This window comes from Ananas comosus, linkage group 17 (assembly GCF_001540865.1).
Source record: "Ananas comosus cultivar F153 linkage group 17, ASM154086v1, whole genome shotgun sequence".
Taxonomy (NCBI): Eukaryota; Viridiplantae; Streptophyta; class Magnoliopsida; order Poales; family Bromeliaceae; genus Ananas; species Ananas comosus.
In genome coordinates, this window is record NC_033637.1 from 1389930 (window position 1) to 1409024 (window position 19095).

At 40.6% G+C, this 19095-nt stretch overlaps 4 protein-coding genes across 5 annotated transcripts; 3 read left to right on the forward strand and 1 right to left on the reverse strand.

The window, feature by feature from the left end:
* LOC109723335 (gibberellin-regulated protein 9-like) lies at positions 304-1706 on the forward strand. Of its 2 annotated transcripts, none has more exons than XM_020251670.1 (4): positions 304-448; positions 556-600; positions 1109-1163; positions 1340-1706. In XM_020251670.1, the coding sequence occupies exons 1-4, from the start codon at positions 386-388 to the stop codon at positions 1519-1521; spliced, it is 345 nt and encodes a 114-aa protein (XP_020107259.1). In that variant the 5' UTR covers positions 304-385; the 3' UTR covers positions 1522-1706. The 2 variants fall into 2 exon arrangements, with proteins under 2 accessions (XP_020107259.1, XP_020107260.1); XM_020251671.1 differs by having other exon boundaries at positions 344-444.
* LOC109723563 (exosome complex component RRP45A-like) lies at positions 2794-7927 on the forward strand. The gene is made up of 10 exons (XM_020251987.1): positions 2794-3080; positions 4068-4277; positions 4403-4498; positions 4589-4703; positions 4872-4952; positions 5066-5254; positions 5876-6144; positions 6273-6331; positions 6907-7141; positions 7286-7927. The coding sequence occupies exons 1-9, from the start codon at positions 2944-2946 to the stop codon at positions 7110-7112; spliced, it is 1362 nt and encodes a 453-aa protein (XP_020107576.1). The 5' UTR covers positions 2794-2943; the 3' UTR covers positions 7113-7141; positions 7286-7927.
* Positions 8218-11869, reverse strand: LOC109723208 (protein NRT1/ PTR FAMILY 5.10-like). The gene is made up of 4 exons (XM_020251491.1): positions 11614-11869; positions 11219-11436; positions 9449-9993; positions 8218-9174 (listed from the first exon to the last, which is right to left on the reverse strand). Exons 1-4 carry the CDS (start codon positions 11693-11695, stop codon positions 8364-8366), a joined length of 1656 nt encoding a protein of 551 aa, XP_020107080.1. The 5' UTR covers positions 11696-11869; the 3' UTR covers positions 8218-8363.
* Positions 13183-18976, forward strand: LOC109723207 (protein TPLATE). The gene is made up of 7 exons (XM_020251490.1): positions 13183-14441; positions 14845-15441; positions 15876-16237; positions 16388-16691; positions 16932-17054; positions 17433-17888; positions 18301-18976. Exons 1-7 carry the CDS (start codon positions 13317-13319, stop codon positions 18796-18798), a joined length of 3465 nt encoding a protein of 1154 aa, XP_020107079.1. The 5' UTR covers positions 13183-13316; the 3' UTR covers positions 18799-18976.

A 19095-nucleotide genomic window follows, 5' to 3' on the forward strand; every position in this document is an offset into this window, starting at 1 on the left:
CCACCTACCATATCAATTGCTTATCACATCATCAGAATCTGAGGTAAGTGAAAAGGACAACATAAGGAGAAAAGTATGAAGATTGATTCTGTAGAGAGATTTAGCAGTTTCAAGTGATGTGAATGTTACATTTCCTAAGTAACCAGGCATGGAATAGATGTGGTGGCCATGGGAGTAGGTTGACATGTAACATTTCTACTATGGTAGAAACTAGAAAGGGGATTGACTATTTAACCCAAAAATTTGTCCAAAATTCCAAAAAATTAATAAAAGATAAGAAAAAAACAAAAAGAAGAAATTACAGAGGAGCTTGGGTTCACTTCATCTATAAAGGCCCATTACTTCTTCTCCTTCTCTATCACTTACGACTGCGCGAGTGGCAGAGATGGATAGTGGCAGAAACAAGAAGCTGGTCTCATGGTTCATTGTTCTCTTCCTCTTCATGCAAGTAAATTCTCAATGCCATAGAGTTGAATAACCACTTTGTTTAAGGTCAAATTGCTAATTGTTGACTTTAGTTTTTGCTCTTCTCACTACTAATAAATTTGCATGCAGGTAGTTGCAGAGGCTTCCTTGCACAATTTCATTGGCCTCGAAGATGTTAGTGATCAAACGCCATATAAATTTCCTTAAATTTCTAAACTGAATTATTATTATAATTGTTGTTATTTTTTCCTGAGGGAAAAAAAGAAAAGTTACACACTTACAGAATGACACAGGAATAAGAAATTTGCAAGTTTTACTTAAAAAGGAAATTGCAAGTTTTAGATGAGTAGGCCACTAGCATCCTCAAAAATCAATTTGTTTTGTAATTTTTATGTAAATGTAGCTTTAAATTAGTGATTTTTTGTGAGAAAAGGAAGGCGAATAAAGAGGTTTTTTTTTATTATTATTACTGTAAGACTGAGGTTGATTCCCTTTACAGCTTTACTACTGAAAAAAGAAAAAAATTACACTGTATAAGCTCGCATCCTACACAGATCTTAGATCATTAAGGACCTATTATATTTTAAAAACAAAACAAAACAAAACGAAACAAAAAAAAATAGAAGAGAGAGAGATTGAGAACATATTGAGTCATTCTATTAATTTTCTTCTATGTATTCAGGATAAAGAGGGAAATGCAACTCCTGCGGATGGATTTTCCCGGAGACCAATAATCAGTACGTACATCTTGTTATTTTATAAACTTTTCCTTTTCTTTTTTTTTCCCCTTAAAAAGAACAATGTAGATCCTAAATGTCAATAGTCCCATATTATATATGCCACTTGTTTTTTTTTTTTTTTAAAAATAATACACATATAATAATACCTATTATTTCTTGTCATTTGGTACTAGATTGCAACTTTGCATGCGCAAGGAGATGTATGAAGGCATCGAGGAAGAACGTATGCGCGCGTGCGTGTGGCACGTGCTGCATCAAGTGCCAGTGTGTCCCCGCGGGAACCTCCGGAAACAAGACCATGTGCCCCTGCTATGCTAACCTGCGAACTCATGGACTCAAACCCAAGTGCCCATAATAATCTTGATCATAGATCATAGATGTGCTGTTCCTCACATCACTTGAATAATTTTGGAGTTCTTATTATTATTATTGTTATTATTTTGTTGTTTGATTGGTCTGATGTTTTGCTGCTACAAACTATGCAAGTGTAGTGATTCTGGTTCTGAATTTTGATTTCGCTCTCTTGTTTGGGTTCCTCTATATCCATCCTATTTTTCATTTTCATACCATGATAAAAACCTCAAATTTTTTGTTAATTTGTTGAACTGGCTAGTTTCTGAAGTTGTTACAGAAAATAAGCTAAGGAAAAATCATTAACTATCTTATTGAAAGTATAGAGAAAGACTCAATGAGCGTCATAAGCATCCATGCTGGAGAGTCAAATCCTCCTCCCTTATTGAATCATAAGTTTTAGCGCTGACTCTGGTACCATGTTATTCTAAGCTCGTATGGAATGTAAATGGCCTCGAATAATTGCAAGGAATAGATTATTTATCTGGTTTGCATTAAAAGTAGGAATAAATCACTTGGGCAGAGCAAACTCTATTCTTCTATTGGGTAACGGCCCATACGCCTATGGGCCAAGCTTTTGTTTACTGGGCTAAAATCTCATGTAATCTAGCTCGAGGTGGGCTATATTTGGATCCAGTATGCAGCAATTGTCATTTGAGCAAAGTCAGTTGAATCTGACCGGCTTAGAGAGCCAAACAAATGAACAATGGCCGTATTTATCGCGAGTTTGGCTCAGATGAATAACACACTAATAGCATAAAAACTGAAGACACAATCTCAGCCATTGCTTCTAAAAACATTAGTCTGAGGACTTGTGCGCCACCGAAATCCAAACACCTTGCGGCTTAAATGAGCCATTTTGCTTAAAACTATGCATCATTTTTTTTTTTTACATTTGCATCTATATAATATAGTCGTTCTTTTTTTCGGTTTTACTACTTTCCATATGAATAGAAAAATAGATCAAAAAAAAAGAAAAAGAGAAGAAAACAAACACCGGCGACAAGTTGGAAAGATAGAAAAGTAAATTATATTTGAAAATAAAAAAATTATATTATTTCAAAATTTAATTCCTGTTCGCGGCTCACCGAACCAGAACAAAAGGCATGCAAAGAGCCCAACCTGATCGAACCATACACTAGATTGGATCCGATCGCATCGACTTGGGTCTACTCAACACCCGTAGAATCCGAAACCCGATAAACCATTTCGAGCTCTCACTCTCGCGGTCGCGGCTCCCTCGCATCTCCCCCCCCCCCCCCCCCCCCNCCTCTTCTCCAACCCTAAAACCTCCTACGCGAACTCTCAAAACCCCTTCTCCTATCTCTCTCTCTCTCTCTCTCTCTCTCTCTCTCTCTCTCTCTCTCATAAAGCCCCCTTCTTCTCTCCTCTCTCTCTCTCTCTTTCTCTCTCTCGCTCTTGGCGAATGGAGCAGAGATCGGGGAGCACATGGAGGATGACGGTGAACGAGAAGAAGTTCATCGAAGACGCGCTCGTCGCCGACCTCCGAATCGACGGTCGCCGGCCCTTCGACTACCGCCGCATCACCATCAAGTTCGGGAGGCATGTTCTCCTCTCTTTTCATATTCAATCTCTTTTTGGGTTCGAATCAGTGTAGTGGGTGTGCTATAATCTTGTTCGTGTTCCAGTGAGAATGTTAATCTGATTTTAGGAAATTAAAAGTTTAATCCTTATTAGGGTTTTGTAGATGAAGAGATTTGACTTGCTCATCACGAGACTTGCTAGTGTTTTGATTATTACAGGTTAAGGCAGATCTTAGTGTGTAAATTTGAGTGGTTTTATTGGTTTAAGTGGTTCTTCGTTGGAAATGATAGAAGGAATGTTCTAAAAGTACTGATTACTTGCGCTGCTGATAGGTTGGCGGAGATTTTATGAGTTTTTTCAGGTTTAAAACTCGAATAAATGTTACTTAGAAGCCAATCATGGATGTCATTGTCGAAATTTCTATTGGCTGAAATGTTCCTGAAGATAATGTTGCATTTAACATGAACTTGATCACTTAGTTAGCTGACTGCTTAAGTATGGATGGTGTGTATGGAGAAGGCCCTTTTCTGAAGTTCCAAACAGCATCCTATTAAATCACTTCCAGAAATAGTTTTTAATGGTGTCTTATTTACGTCTGTTAACTAACTTGATTCGAACTCCAAGTGCATAGCACATCTCATTTCAAGTTCAGCTTCCTTTTAGACCAACCCACACCTTTTCTTGATGCCTGGTTTTATAAACTAATCAAAATTGAACAGGAGAACGGGAGGGATAGATCTGAGTTTACATTGAGTTATGTTTCTAGTGTCTCATAGACGGGCATAAGACTTTGAGCTAGGCTGCATCATGTCTGTGTGAATCATCTCAATGAATCATCTCAATATCATTGCATTTAATACAAATTCATATCGTCATAATTGTGCTCTTTTCTTTGGATTGAGATAGCATACTCTCAGGATCATACATAAACAGTACACTTGAAGGAATTCAATTAACAGTTTATTGCAAAAGGTGACGACTATTCGAGTTTTGCTACATTTACAGGGAGGATGGGTCATCAGAAGTGCAACTTGGTGAGACTCATGTGATGGGCTATGTGACTGCTCAACTGGTGCAACCATATCGAGACAGGCCTAATGAAGGGACACTTGCTATCTTTACTGAGTTCTCTCCCATGGCTGATCCCTCTTTTGAGGCAGGGCGTCCTGGAGAATATGCAATTGAACTGGGGCGTGTAATAGACCGTGGTCTAAGGTGTGTTTTTTTAGTAATTTTATTTTGCTCAATATTATTGTATTATTGTGATTTTTTCAGATCTTGCAATTGTTTGTTTACGAGTACCCTAGTGTTTCCTAAGAAATTGTAAATATGTATCACAGGGAAAGCAGAGCTGTTGACATGGAATCCCTATGTGTGGTTGCTGGGAAGTCAGTGTGGGCTATTAGGGTGGATCTTCACATTCTTGATAATGGAGGGTATGCAAGAGATTCAACATGATTTATACATTTAAATAATTCTATCTATCTACTAAAAGGCACCCAAATGCACTTTTTCGGATAATTCAGGAATCTCATTGATGCCGCTAATATTGCCGCTTTGGCAGCTCTCTTGACCTTCCGGAGGCCTGAATGTACAGTCGGAGGAGACAATGGTCAAGAAGTTGTTGTACATGATCCTGAGGTGAATCCTCACTTAGCATTTATATGACTTTTTGATTTATTCATGGAGCATGAGATAGTAGTCAATTTGTCAATCTGTCAAATGCAAAATATTCCTCATGCATCAAGTTATTTCTAGTAATGTGCTCATCTGTTTTGTTCTGAATTCTCTATATATGGATCTGTACAGGTTAGAGAACCGCTTCCTCTAACAATGCATCACCTCCCGGTGGCAGTTACTTTTGCATATTTTGGTGAAGGTGGCATCATGGTATGATGAGAAATGATCTTACTAGTTTAATTCTCTCTTCGGAGAATTTTTAATCACTTTTTGCTTTTGTTGTTGGTTTGCTTGCTATTTACATGAAGTACTATGATTTTTAGGTGATTGATCCATCTTACAAGGAAGAAGCTGTTATGGGGGGGAGGATGACTGCTACAATAAACTCAAATGGTGATGTTTGTGCCATTCAAAAGGCTGGAGGAGAGGGAGTCGTGTCAAGTGTTATAATGCAGTGTTTACGGATTGCCTCTGTAAAAGCTGCTGATATAACTAGCAAAATTAAGAATGCAGTGAGTCCCACAAAAGCTCTCCTTGCACTTTCAAATTTCTTTTCAGCTGAGTTATGTATACTACAGGTGTTGAGATGTAGATAGTGCAGGATATCTGCCTACTGAGATTTGCTTTTATAATTAAATTAGGCAAAAGGCAGGGTCACAACGAATTACATGCTTGTGGATCGTCGAAGTATTTTCCTTGTTTATACCTTTCAGCCTATGGTGAGCTCTTGGTATTTTTCTAAACATACGAGTAGTCTGGACTCTGGAGACTCTAGCTGAATGAGAGGGATAAGATAATTATTTTGGCGTTGTGATAGCTGATTAGTCCTTAGTTTCCCAATAGGTTTTGTTTTACACTTTTGCATCCAGAGCACTTTTTCTTTCCTTTTGTCTTTATTTCTTGAATATAACCTTGTTAATGTTTGCCGGGTGACACAAATGCCAAATTTAGCAGTCAAACGGCGACCAGAACAATCACAAACTGGTTACAATTCCATGAGATTCTTTCTACCGACTTGCTACAATGTTTTGTTGAAAAAATGAAGTGTAACATCAACAGTGCTCCTCTCATCTTTTCTTGATCGAATATAATGTCTTCCTTTCCAATACATCTTTCACCTGTTCTTTTCCCAGGTAGATGCTTACAACACTGAAAGGGCACTGCAGAAGGTGAAGCGCCAGTCTTCATCAGTTGCACAAAACATTAATATACCAGATGTGACCATGAAAGAGAGCAACGATGATAATGCATCAGCAAGTAACCAGACAGAGATGTTGGTAGATGAGCCGGAGAGAATCTCCAAAAGTGAGGTTTATCGAAGCGCACAAACTATTACTGCCTCAATTGGTGACAGCACTAAGAGAGACAAAGATACTACTATGATTGGTGGTCCTTCAAATTGGTAGCTTGCTGGATTTTTCTGCATTTTATTTGTTTCACAATGATATCTACCTTTGCTACTATTAGAGCTAGAAGATGAGAATGTCTTCGTGTCTTTCTTAAAGAATCTATTATCTCCTTTAACTGCAGGGATCCATATTCAAAAGGAATCTCTTTGAGTCTTATCAGGAGTCCTAAACCTTTAGCTGGTAATCACGCCAACTTTTGGTTGCATGAAATGCTTTTGGTGCTAGTAGTTAATTCTATATGGCCGTATCCTTTTCTGTCTTCAGGTTGTTTGTTAATATTTTCTAGTGATTATCAAGCTGAATTAGGAAAGATTCATTCCTGCCTTAAGGTCAAGAATTTAACAGAATTCATCTATTTATTGTGCACAAATTTATGCAACCTGGTTGAATATACTCTATTTTTTGCTCTCGGTTGCTTATTTTGGACTCTACAAGATATAGCTTCCTTGTGCGGTTCTAAATGTTGATTTAAGGGGGTGATAAATTTCCCAGAAAATATTCCAGAAAAACAGTTTTTTGGCTGGAAAGTATTTTCCGTCTGTTTCTTTCATAGGAAAACTAGTTTCTTTGAAGAGTTTTTTCCCCTAGATTTTATGGAAAAGTAGTGTTTTGTTTTCCGGATTTTTTATCCTGAAAATGAAAACTGGAAAAGAGTGTTTTCCATGAAACTGGAAAACAGTTTTCACACTTTTCCAAGGAACCAAACAGCTTAGCTAGTGAGATGAATTAATGAATTAACAAGGTGGAATTTGCAGGCCCAGTGGCAGTGGCCAAGGAGCAAAATGAAGAAAGAATGACACAAAACCCTGGTGAACCCAATCCTGAGGAAACAACATTGCCAAATTCTGGTCCTGTTGAAAGCTCAGATGTGAGCCAGCGCCCTAGCTCCCCAAAGAGTTTGAAAGATGCTGTGAAGCCGAAAAATCGGAGGAAAAACAAAGGGGCGAAAAACACTAGCTAGATCAGCCTCTTTATACATAGCCTTATCAGGTACTTAAATCTGCTTATTGATTTGAGCCTGTCTCATTTAGAATCTGACCAGGGATGCCTGGTTGTAAGTTTACTCTGCAAATGCATCTACCTCCTTGCAAGTTTATTATTCAAACTGTTGATTTGTTGTCTGACAATATATAGGCATCCGTCACACACTTGTCAGTAGCTGGCTTTCGTTGATGCTTGACCTCATTCTGGCGGAAGCTTTGAAGCTGATTGTTCTTAATATGCTTCTGATTGATTTGCAATTGCTCTGTATGAGCTCGGCATCATCTGGTTAGAAATTTGTGCCCCTTGCCTAAAGAACGTGGAAAGGTGGGCTTTAGAGAAGTGTTGAGATAGATTTTGGGCGAAATAGTGTGGAAACCTCTGGCCATAATTTGCTGAGATTTTTATGGCTTGATGACCTTTTTCTTTCAGGATTTTTTTTGTTAGCATCTGTTAGGTTTTTCTTTCATTTTTTTTAATATAATTTTTCCCTTTGATAAGACTACCAGAGATTATTTGTATCACAAGAATTAATTTAAAACTCTTGTCGAGATCTTTGCAACAGAGGCCTCACTCGTGCAGTGGTCGTGCTCTGTATGTTTCCAGCAATTTCTCATGAAGTTTTACATTTGTATGCTTCATTATTGTCTTGTTACCAAAGCTGTATGACTGCGCCTTTTTCTCTGTTGTTGTTGTTGTTGTTTTTTTTCTTTTCTTTTCTTTTCTTTTTTTTGACTGTAACGGCCGTGTCTTGTAAGTGCTATAATATCCAATGAAGTGTTTATGTTTATATTATGTTGCTCCATCTTTCTGGTTGGTTTTGCTATAAATGACGGTAATTGCACCGTGCGCTAATTTTGCTTGAGGTATCTGTAAATAGTAGTTTTTTTTCCTTACCAATATTATCTTTCTTTTATCTCCTTCAGTAAGTTGGAAGCATAGTGTTGCTGAAAAATTTGACGGATAATTTGCGAACATGGGATTGACCAACTAACTTTTTGCTTTTTTTGTGTGTTATTCACTGCATGCGAATTATGAGATAATTAATTCTAAGCATATTCCCATTCAATACATCTTGGCCGTCCTAATGTACAACTGATTCGGATCTTGAATAATATCACTGAAAGCAAAGGGAGAGCGAAAATGTAACACATGAAATACCTTTATAATAAGTAATTAACCGACTTCTGTCGCTAATATCACAATTTATAACAATATGTACAACCGTGTATCATCTCAATTTTTTCTTATAGACATAGGTTCTAGCCACTTGCAGGTACGTAACGAACGATGCGAAACCCAACCCTGCAAGGAGCCAAAAGAAGTAATCGAGATGTGCCTGATTCAGATCGTTCGCGAACCAACCACTTTCTTTCCCCCCAGTGAGTCTATCAATAATAGAAATGAGGAAACTACTGAGAAATCTCCCTAACCCAAAAATGCTCAAGTAGAGAGCAAGCCCTAAACTCCTCAGACAATCTGGCACCTGATCGTAGAAAAACTCTTGCAAACCAACCGTCGCAAATGCATCAGATATTCCGAATAGCACATTCTGCGGTGCCAACCACCATACACTCATCGGAACTGTAAAATTTGGCTGATCAACTAAGCCAAAGTCTCTAGCTGTTTTTAGCCTCTTCATCTCGACTAACGCTGCTACAACAGTCGAGACTATAGAGAGAAACATCCCCGTGCCGATTCTCTGAAGCATTGTTATACCGGAGGGTCTGCCGGTGAATCTTCGAGCAAAGGGAACGAGAAGGAAATCATAGATTGGGATGAAAATAGCCGTCGTTATGCCGATACATGATTGCAGCGCTGCTGGTGGTATCTGAAATCCGGAGCCAATATGTCTTTCCATCGTGCTGCCTTGCTTCGTGAATAGAGTCGGCGGTTGAGCGAAAACTACGGTGTATATTAAGCAAGTAGTCCAGATGGGGAATAGTCGAGCTAGCCCCTTCACTTCGGCCTCGGTCATTTTCTTCGATGGAGAAGAATCGTGAGGCTCGATGAAATCAAGTGCCGGTTTATGCTCGAGTGACCTGCATTGCAGAAAAAGAAAAAAGAAGATAAACATCAAAATTGTTCAGATGATAATTGTAAGTGTTTCTCAGAAAGTAAGGCCAAATTGCCTGCTCGGCAAAGCTATTTTTACTCGAGATGTAAAAGCCGAGCATTTGGTAAACAAAAACTTTTAAGAGTTTCTCCCTGTGGTGGCAATTCAAGTAGAGCTTTTATTCACAGAGATGGATTTTCATTCACCAAAATATGAAACATATTAGCAAACAAGCACAAGCCCTACTAATCAACTCTTACTTGAATTGCTTGCCTTTTTCTGGCAACAGCATTTCGCTAGCCTCATCATTCCTGGAAATAAAATTGCTCCATTTCTTCTTTAACGCTTCGCCGCACACCTCAATAATCCTCACAAACGGGCTTTCCTCTGCCACAAGATGGTAGCGATACGTTCTCGTTCCAACGAAAAACGCCAGAAGCGCCAAGCCCATCGCAACGCACGGTAGCCCGAACCCGAGGGCCCATCCCATGTTATCTTGTACATAGTTGAGGATCAGTTGAGCAGTAATAGTTCCTGCACACACTCCAAAGTACCACCAATTGAAGAACGAGCTTCGCGACGCGCTTTCCACAGGATCTCTACTGTCGAATTGATCAGCTCCGAAAGCCTGAGCACATGGCTTGTGCCCGCCGTGTGCGAGGGCAACTAAGTAGAGGGAAAAGAAGAAGAAACCGACTTGGAAAGTCGAAGGTGGAGGGCATGATGAGCTCTCTCCGTCGACAGCAACGCATTCTGGCGGTTTAAGCGAGGGAAGCGTAGCGGAGAGAGTCAGCAATCCTAAACCCTGCATTACATTGAATTCTACTTCCAATCAGTGTACATGAATAACAACACTAGTGAATTCGAATACCATGCATGGTTCGAGCAAAGTACAGTATCAGCAGAAAAAGCATTGGCATTATTTCTTTCTTGAGGGGTTCAACGTGGCCCAAACTATGGGCTATAGCTTGAACTAACTACAATTAGCTGAGTTTAATTGGACCAAGTCCAAATCCAAATAATAATAATATAGATAAAAATTCAGATCAAAGATTTGGAACTCCTGAGAAGCTTCAGATGCCAATATTTATCGGTAATCAGAGAATTGTCAAGAGTTTATGATCCTCACGCTTAATGCGAGAGAAAAGTCACGTCATAAGTGTTCCTGCGTTCTCGCTGCACACATTTATTACAAAGAATATAAGACAAAGACAAAAGGGATAAAAGCCTAATCATAAAAAAGGCTAATTTCATACATATCCTTACAAAAATATCAAATAACGAATATATTAGTACAAAACTTAAATTTTCATGTTTACCCCTTTCAAAAATTTTCTAATTTGCAAATATATTGTTTCAAAACTTCTGTCTCGTTTACATATATGTGCTCACCATTTAATTCACCTTTAGTTTCTTTAATTATAGGTGTGTAAATTGACTATTTTATTTTTACAAATTTGTCCCTGCAAATTTTTTTTTCTCTCTCCTCTTCTTTGTTGTGGTATATGTGATGTATTTTATATTTGCCGCAACTGAGGACCCCACCTTCGACGTCGATGAATAAAGATGAAAAAGATGACATGACTCAATATTGAAATACAAATTATATATATAACAAATAAAAAGGTCATTTTATCTCTTAGTTAACTGTAGTTAGCTATTTTATCTTATAATTATCTAAATTTTGGTAACATAAAAATATATATTTACAAACAAGAGTATTTTTGAAAGGATAAATCTGATAATATAAATTTTATAAGAATATATTTGCTATATGATATACAATTATTTTAAAAACTTATAAAAAAAAATTAAACGATAGAAAATAATTTTTTTAAAAAAACTGGTTCATCATTGATGACTACTGTAATTAATCCTAATTATTTAATCAATAGCCAACAAACACCTCATATAATAATAATAATAATAATAATAGTAATAGTAATAGTTAATTAATTAATTAATTAAAAAAAAAAGGAAACGGGGGTAAAAATAAAAATAGAATTAGTGGGGGTTTGGGGTGAACGCACCAGGAAGGAGAGGAAGGAGGAGTAGAGGACGGTGCGGTATCGGCCGAGCCAGGAGTCGGCGACGACTGCGCCGACGAGCGCGAGCGTGGACGCGGCGCCCGACCACGCGTTCTCGTTGGCCGCGCCCGCCGCCGTCGACTCCCGCAGCGGTCCCGTCAGGTAGCTTATCAGGTTCGACGTTATCCCGTAGTACGCAAACCTCTCCGCCATCTCCACCCCTAATTCCCATTCCCCAATACATTATATATCCATCATTAGCTCTAATTCATTTCATTAATTAATTAAATTTATTAATTGATTAATTAATTTTTCCCACCTTAACAATTGAATTGAATTGAATTGAATTGAATACATACTATGCTAGTAGAGTACAATAGAAAATATATATATATTACCGATGATGAAAAGAGCGGAGGTCCATCCGCCGTTGGTGGCGGGGGAGATCGGACGGCCCCTGTAGTCCACCACGCCGTCCATGATCGCCGATGCGTACCGCGCTCAAGCTACGATTATGATGATGATGAGCGTTGAGGAGTTTGATCCAAAGGTCTCAAATAAAGAGAAAGGGAGATCGATGGAGGAAGCAAAGGGAGAGGAATTGGTGGATGTTGTTGCGGCCAATCACTTCGCTGGCTCAAACCACTATAGACAATGATGGATGGAACCCACTTGTTCGTGCCTTCTTAAAAATATATAAAAAGGCTTTTAACTCTAGTAATTACCATGGACACGGCTGCTTCCTTCTCATATTAAATATAAAAAATATATAATATATATATGTATACTCAGTCGGTCATTATTACTATTACTATTACTATTACTATTTTTAACTAGTAATTGTGACCAAAAGTCTTTCTATGTGATGCTTGAACTCTACGGAATGTGTGTGTGTTTTTTAAGCTTTGAATTATTATTATTATTATTATATTATATTACTGTGTATGTACAAGTACAATCATCACAATTGAAAAACGCATACATGAACAACGTGGCACGTCGGCGTCCCTGGATCCCTACGGGGAGTTTGGAGAAGCAGGTAGGAAGCTACCGACTGCATCACAAGCCGCCAAGAAGAAGCCTTCATTCCATCCGCACTGTCCGGATTTAATTAAAGCATACGGTTTATGAGCAGTCCGAAAGGAAATAATAAGCTTTGGAGACATTTCGGTGGCAGCAGCGGGTGAGAAGAATATAGGATTGAAACAATTCTGCCGCCAAAGAAATTTACTAGGATAGTTCAAAAATTAGAGTCTTATTTTCAGAGTGCTGTGGATTGTTGATTTATTGTCTGTATACATGATATGGAAGCTTTCATTTGATTCGTGCATTTAGTCTAAACAATATCAGTTTCTTCCATTTTTTTTACGTGCTAGATGAGCTTACTGAGGTACTTGCGGATGTCGAAAGAAAAAGACTTTTTCTTAATCCCACCCAAAGCTATTTTTGCCATCGCCTTCAATTCAATTACGGTCCCTTTACTTTTGGTATTAGTACCATAGCCACTCGTACCATTTCCATCATCATTCACCATCCCTAGCATCACCACTTACTTCATCAGACAAAGTTGTTGTTCAGCGTCTAATAAAATTTGTTAAATCTGGTCACTAGTCAGTGATTCTTTTAAACAATTTGAACATTGTCCTTCTCCATTCGTAACCAAAATCTTACAATCTGTTGATTGTGCATTACGGAAACTCAAGCTGCAGTGTTTAATATTTATACTACTATTAAGCAAAGTATGTTGACGGGATTGGGCCTCATTTGCGTCTGAAATCTAAGAACAGGCGGGAAACTGGTCGAGCACAAACCACATCCACACTCCTCTGTTTAAACCAGGCCCTAAAATGTGCAACTCTTTGGGCCTAATTTGGTTCGTTAAGGTCCGTATAGCTACCATGCGCCGAAGCCCAAGCTCGGCCCACTAGGCCGGCCGGTTCGCTTTCCGGTTTAAACGAACTGCAACTGAACCGGACCGCGCGTGAAGGAGTGAAGCTTCTCTACCTTTGTTTCGCCTCCCTTCCGGTGGATCGCCGTCCTGTCTCCCCGCTCGCTGTGAGCTCCTTCGTCTTCCTCGGCTCGAAACCCTAGATCTCCGTTCATGGACATCCTCATCGCGCAGATCCAAACGGATCTGCGCTCGAGCGACGCCCTCCGCCAATCGGGCGCCCTCCTCCAGGCGCTGCAGCAATCGGCGGCGGGGCGCGACGTGTCGGCCGTGGCGAAGGCGACGTGCGAGGAGATCATCGCGTCCCCCTCATCGGCCGTGTGCAAGAAGCTCGCCTTCGACCTCCTCCGCTCGCTGCGACTCACCCCCGACCTCTGGGACACCGCCCTCTCCGGCGTCCGCTCCGACCTCTCCTTCCCCGACCCCGACGTCGCCGCCGCCGCGCTCTCCGTCCTCTCCGCCGTCCCCTCCCACCGCCTCCCCCGCCTCCTCTCCGACGCCCACAAGGACGTCTCCGCCGCCCTCGACTCCCCCGCCGACTCGCTCCGCCTCGCCGCCGTCGACTCCCTCGCCTCCGTCCTCGCCCGCGACGACCTCGTCCTCCTCTGCCACGCCAACCCCTCCCTCCTCGACCGCGTCTCGGCCTGGTGGGCCCGCATCGCCTCCCACGCCCTCGACCGCTCCGACGCCGTCGCCAAGGCCGCGTTCGAGGCCATCTCCCGCCTCTTCCAAGAATTCGAGACCAAGCGCATGAGCCGCCTCGCCGGGGACAAGCTCGTCGACGGGGAGAACTCCCTCGCGATCCGATCCCAGTGGGTCGTCGCCGCCGTGGACCTCGTGTGGGGCAAGCGCAACGCCCTAATGGCGCGATCCCTCATCCTCCCCGTGGAGAGCTTCCGCGTCACCGTATTCCCCCTCGTCTACGCTGCCAAGGCCGTCGCCTCCGGCGCCGTCGAGGTGCTCCGCAAGATCTCCAAGCCGGGGGGCGGTGATTCGAGCGCTGCGACGGCGGATTCGAGTGCGGAGAAGCTCGTGGGAGTGTCGGATGTGGTTTCCCATCTCCTACCATTCCTCAGCTCGCTGGATCCGCCGCTCATCTTCGAGGTCGGGATCAACATGCTCTCTCTGGCCGACGTTCCCGGTGGGAAGCCGGAATGGGCTTCAGCTTCAATTATCGCGATCCTCACACTCTGGGACAGGCAAGAGTTTTCATCTGCCAGGGAAACCATCGTTAGGGCCGTGGTTACTAATCTCCACCTTCTAGATCTCAGCATGCAGGTAATCATACTTAAACCTTTTTCCTTCCCTTTTTGGCTCAATTTATGGTGCTCAGATGAACAATTTATGTAGAGTTATCTGCAGATTCTGTGGCAGATAGGAAACTTTTACCTTTAGATATGAACTTCCAGTGATGAACTTTTGGCGTACAATTGATTCACGTGATTTAAAGTCAGCAAATTCTGTATCACCAGATCGCAAAGCATGTAGTTAGAATTTGTTAAGATGTTACGTGCTTTACTAACTGATAACTATCCTTTCATTTTAAGGGCAAAAACTCCTGCATTTTGCCTATTTTGTTACTATAAAGCTGTAAGAACGTCTTTGCTTCTGCTGCTGCTTCTTGGATGCAGAGGTTATATATATCTGCAAGGAAATTTACTTCCGTTTACTCTGAATACAGGTATCACTGTTCAAAAGGCTCCTTCTTATGGTGAGAAACTTGAGGGCAGAATCGGACCGCATGCACGCTCTGGCGTGCATTTGCCGTACAGCTCTTTGCGTTGATCTTTTTGCAAAGGAAAGCGTGCGACGAGGACAAAAGCCACTCCCTGGAACAGATGTTGCTTCACTTTTTGAGGAATTAAGGATCAAAGATGATCTAAACAGCACAACTAATAAAAGCTTGTTCAGAGAAGAACTAGTTGCTTCGCTGGTTGAAAGTTGCTTTCAGCTATCCCTTCCCCTTCCTGAGCAAAAGAACTCTGGTACAGAGAGCAGAGTCATTGGTGCTTTAGCTTATGGAACTGGTTATGGCGCGTTAAATTGGACTGAACCCGCGTTGGAGGTTGTGGAAGTTTGCCGGCCTTGTGTTTTATGGGATTGTGATGGGCGGACATATGCTATAGATTGCTATTTAAAGTTGCTTGTGAGGCTTTGCCACATATATGATACAAGAGGTGGTGTGAAAAGAATCAAAGACGGTGCATCGCAGGACCAGATTCTGAATGAGACGAGGTTGAGAAACTTGCATTTTCAGCTTATCAAAGATCTTCGTGAGGTTAGTATAATCCCTCTTATCTTTATATTCAACCTTACTGCTATTCCTTCTTCCGAACAAGACTTTCCTGCTAGTCTGCAAATGCACAATAATTTTGCTTATCAGATCTTAAATATTAGGGCTTGATCTGTAAACCGTTAATCAAATCAGTGTTCATCTGTCTTATAGTTATACTAAAGTATAGTCTTAGTTCTACTTGTTTTTCTGCGTGCACGAGTTCTTTTCCTCTTGGAATCTCACACTAACATGATAAGAGTCTTGTTCATTGTTACTTTCTTCATAGACTTGAATTCAATCTGGTTAAAAATTGTCGCTTCAAATTACGTTTATATATTTTTAGACAATTAATTTCTTCTGCCTGAATTGAAACATGCATGTGGTATCGTACAGTCATTCTTTATGCAAGATATGATTAAAACGCTGTTTCTTGTTAGGTGCACACGCCAAGAATATGTGCGCGCATCATCTGGGCCATCGGTGAACACTTTGATTTGGAAGGTTTGGATCCACTTTTGGCTGATGATCCTGAGGATCCATTAAATATAATTATTTCAAACATACACAAGGTCTTGTTTAACACTGAAGCATCTGCAAGTAGTTCAAATAGGCTGCAAGATGTGCAAGCCGTCCTTATAAGTGCACAACGTCTGGGATCAAGAAATGCCAGAGCAGGCCAGCTTCTAAGCAAAGAACTCGAAGATTTCAGAGCTAGTACTTTAGCTGATTCTGTTACCAAGCATCAATCCCGCTATATTTTGCAGACAATAAAGTATGTCACCGGTCATCCAGAGAGAAGGTCAGTGCTTTATAGCATATTTTGGCAGTAGATATGGAAGGAGACAATGATCACTTCCTAGCGTAGTTTTTTTATTTCTTCAATATTAGTTTCTAATTCTGGTATAGTTTAAATTTATTATGTTATATTATTTGCTTGGGGAAAAAATAGATGGGCTGGTGTAGGTGAAGCTACAGGAGACTACCCGTTTAGCCACCACAAGCTCACAGTTCAGTTTTCAGAGGCATCTGCAGCTCAAGATAGAAAATTGGAAGGATTAGTTCACAAGGCCATCCAAGAGCTTTGGAGGCCAAATCCCAGTGAATTATCTCATCTACTGATGAAAGGCATAAGTTCTACTCATCATAAAGTGCCTCCAAAAGTATACACGCTGACTGGAAGTAGCGACCCTTGTTATGTTGAAGCATATCACTTGGCAGATTCAACTGATGGAAGGATTACGCTGCATTTAAAGGTAAGCTTCTAATAAATGTTGATTTCTTTTTTTCGCTTGACATGTTTGGCATTCATTGTAGATTTTATTCAGTTAATGGAAGGATCCTTTCTTAATGCAAAGGTTCTGTTTTTCTTGGTCTGTGGCTGCAAATCAAGCATCCATTGGATATAATCAGCATTTGATATTGCTAATGATATCATTTCAGAGTCTATACTCATTTTGAAGGAACACATATTCTCATTAAGTTTATTATTGCAGATATTAAATTTGACCGAGTTGGAACTCAATAGAGTGGATATCCGTGTTGGACTTTCAGGAGCATTATATTATATGGATGGATTCTCTCAGACCGTGCGTCAGCTGCGAAATCTTGTCTCACAGGTTTCTTCGCACCCTAATGATCATTGGTTATTCTGTTCATCCAAATCTTAATCGTTTTTCCTATTTATCGTTAATGCCATAATTATGACAAAAAAAGGCAATACAGATTTTCGCATCGGACTAAACAAGCAGCTTAGCTTCTGGCAGCAAATGACACAAAACTGTTTAAACATCATCATAAGCAAATGGAATATGATGGTTATTTTCATTGATAGCTGAAAATACCAGATCTTTCATAACCTTAGTTTTCTTTCATCTACCCTATTGGCCATCCGAGGCATGATATTTACAGTAATAATAAACAAGACAGGATTATATTTATGATAATATGAATGTTATATTGCTAATTTAATGCAATGATTTGACTTTTTACTGTAGGATCCAGTCCTTAGCAGTGTGACAGTTGGGGTTTCTCACTTCGAGAGATGTGCCCTCTGGGTTCAAGTACTGTATTACCCATTTTATGGTAGCGGTGGAGCCATAGACTATGAAGGAGATTATGCAGAAGAAGACTCTCAAGTCATGAGGCAAAAGCGCTCTCTGAAACCTGAATTAGGAGAGCCGGTAATACTGAGGTGTCAGCCTTATAAAATCCCACTAACTGACCTTCTTTTGCCCCATAAACTCTCTCCGGTAGAGTATTTCCGCCTGTGGCCGAGTCTACCGGCTATCTTGGAGTACACAGGCACGTATACTTATGAAGGTAGTGGTTTCAAAGCCACCGCTGCACAGCAGTATGATGCTTCCCCATTTCTCAGTGGGTTGAAATCGCTGTCCTCGAAGCCTTTCCATCAAGTGTGCTCACATTTCATCCGAACGGTGGCAGGGTTCCAAGTAAGATCATTTCTTTAATCACTCGGTTGAAAAGATTTTGCTACTTTGGTCCTTGGGTTTTTTTTTTTTCCAACATCTCTTTTGTCGATGAAATACCCCTGGCTTTCCTTGTGCTAAATCTCTGTTTTAGAGTTCCAGCAAGGTTAATCTCCCCCAAAAAATCATTTTAGTCCAATAATGCAAAGAAGGGTTGATTATTCATCCAAATGCTGTGTACACTAATATTAAAGTCTTCTTAACCGCCCCTTTTAACTTGCTCGAGTATTTTGGCTGTACAACCTGTAAAATAAACATCAACCTTGTTTCCTATTACAGCGACCGGGACTAATATTTTTTCTCCTTTCTGCTACATTACCTTTCGAAACAATTTTTGCACATAACCGTTGAATAACTAAATATCTGCATTTTTCAGTTGTGTTATGCTGCAAAAACTTGGTATGGTGGCTTTGTGGGCATGATGATTTTCGGAGCCAGTGAGGTGAGCAGAAATGTGGATCTGGGAGATGAGACCACTACGATGATGTGCAAATTCGTGGTCCGTGCCTCCGATGCATCAATAACAAGAGAAATTGGATCAGATATCCAGAGCTGGTTGGATGATATCACTGATGGAGGCGTTGAGTACATGCCGGAAGATGAAGTGAAGATCGCTGCAGCCGAAAGGCTTAGAGTATCGATGGAGAAAATAGCATTGCTTAAGGCTGCCAAACCGAAACCGCAGCCCCAAAAAACGGAAGAGGAAGAAGAAGAGAAGAAGAAGAAAGAGGAGGAGGTTGATGAGAATGGGAATCCGAAGGGACCTTCGACGCTGTCTACACTCACAGCGGAGGAAGCAGAGCACCGTGCACTGCAGGCAGCGGTGTTGCAAGAGTGGCATATGTTGTGCAAGGAGAAAGCCATCAAAGTCTAACAAAATTTGGCTTCTCAATCAGCTTTTTGTAATGTAAGATTGTTCCTGATTGTTACCTGTACGGCGTGTTTCAGCCACACTTGTTGATTTGTTCAATTCTTTTGCCCACTTTTGTAGATTTATGTAACTTGAGCAAACATATTTGGAGTGAAATTTTTTGAGGTCTTGTTTGTTGTCATTAGCGAGGGCACTGGATTTTCTTCCTTTTTTCTTTTAGGGTTGAGAAAAGGCCTGCAAGAGTTACTATGCGCAGGGCGATACAAGTATTATGTTGAACAGTTAACTCTAGTCAGGATA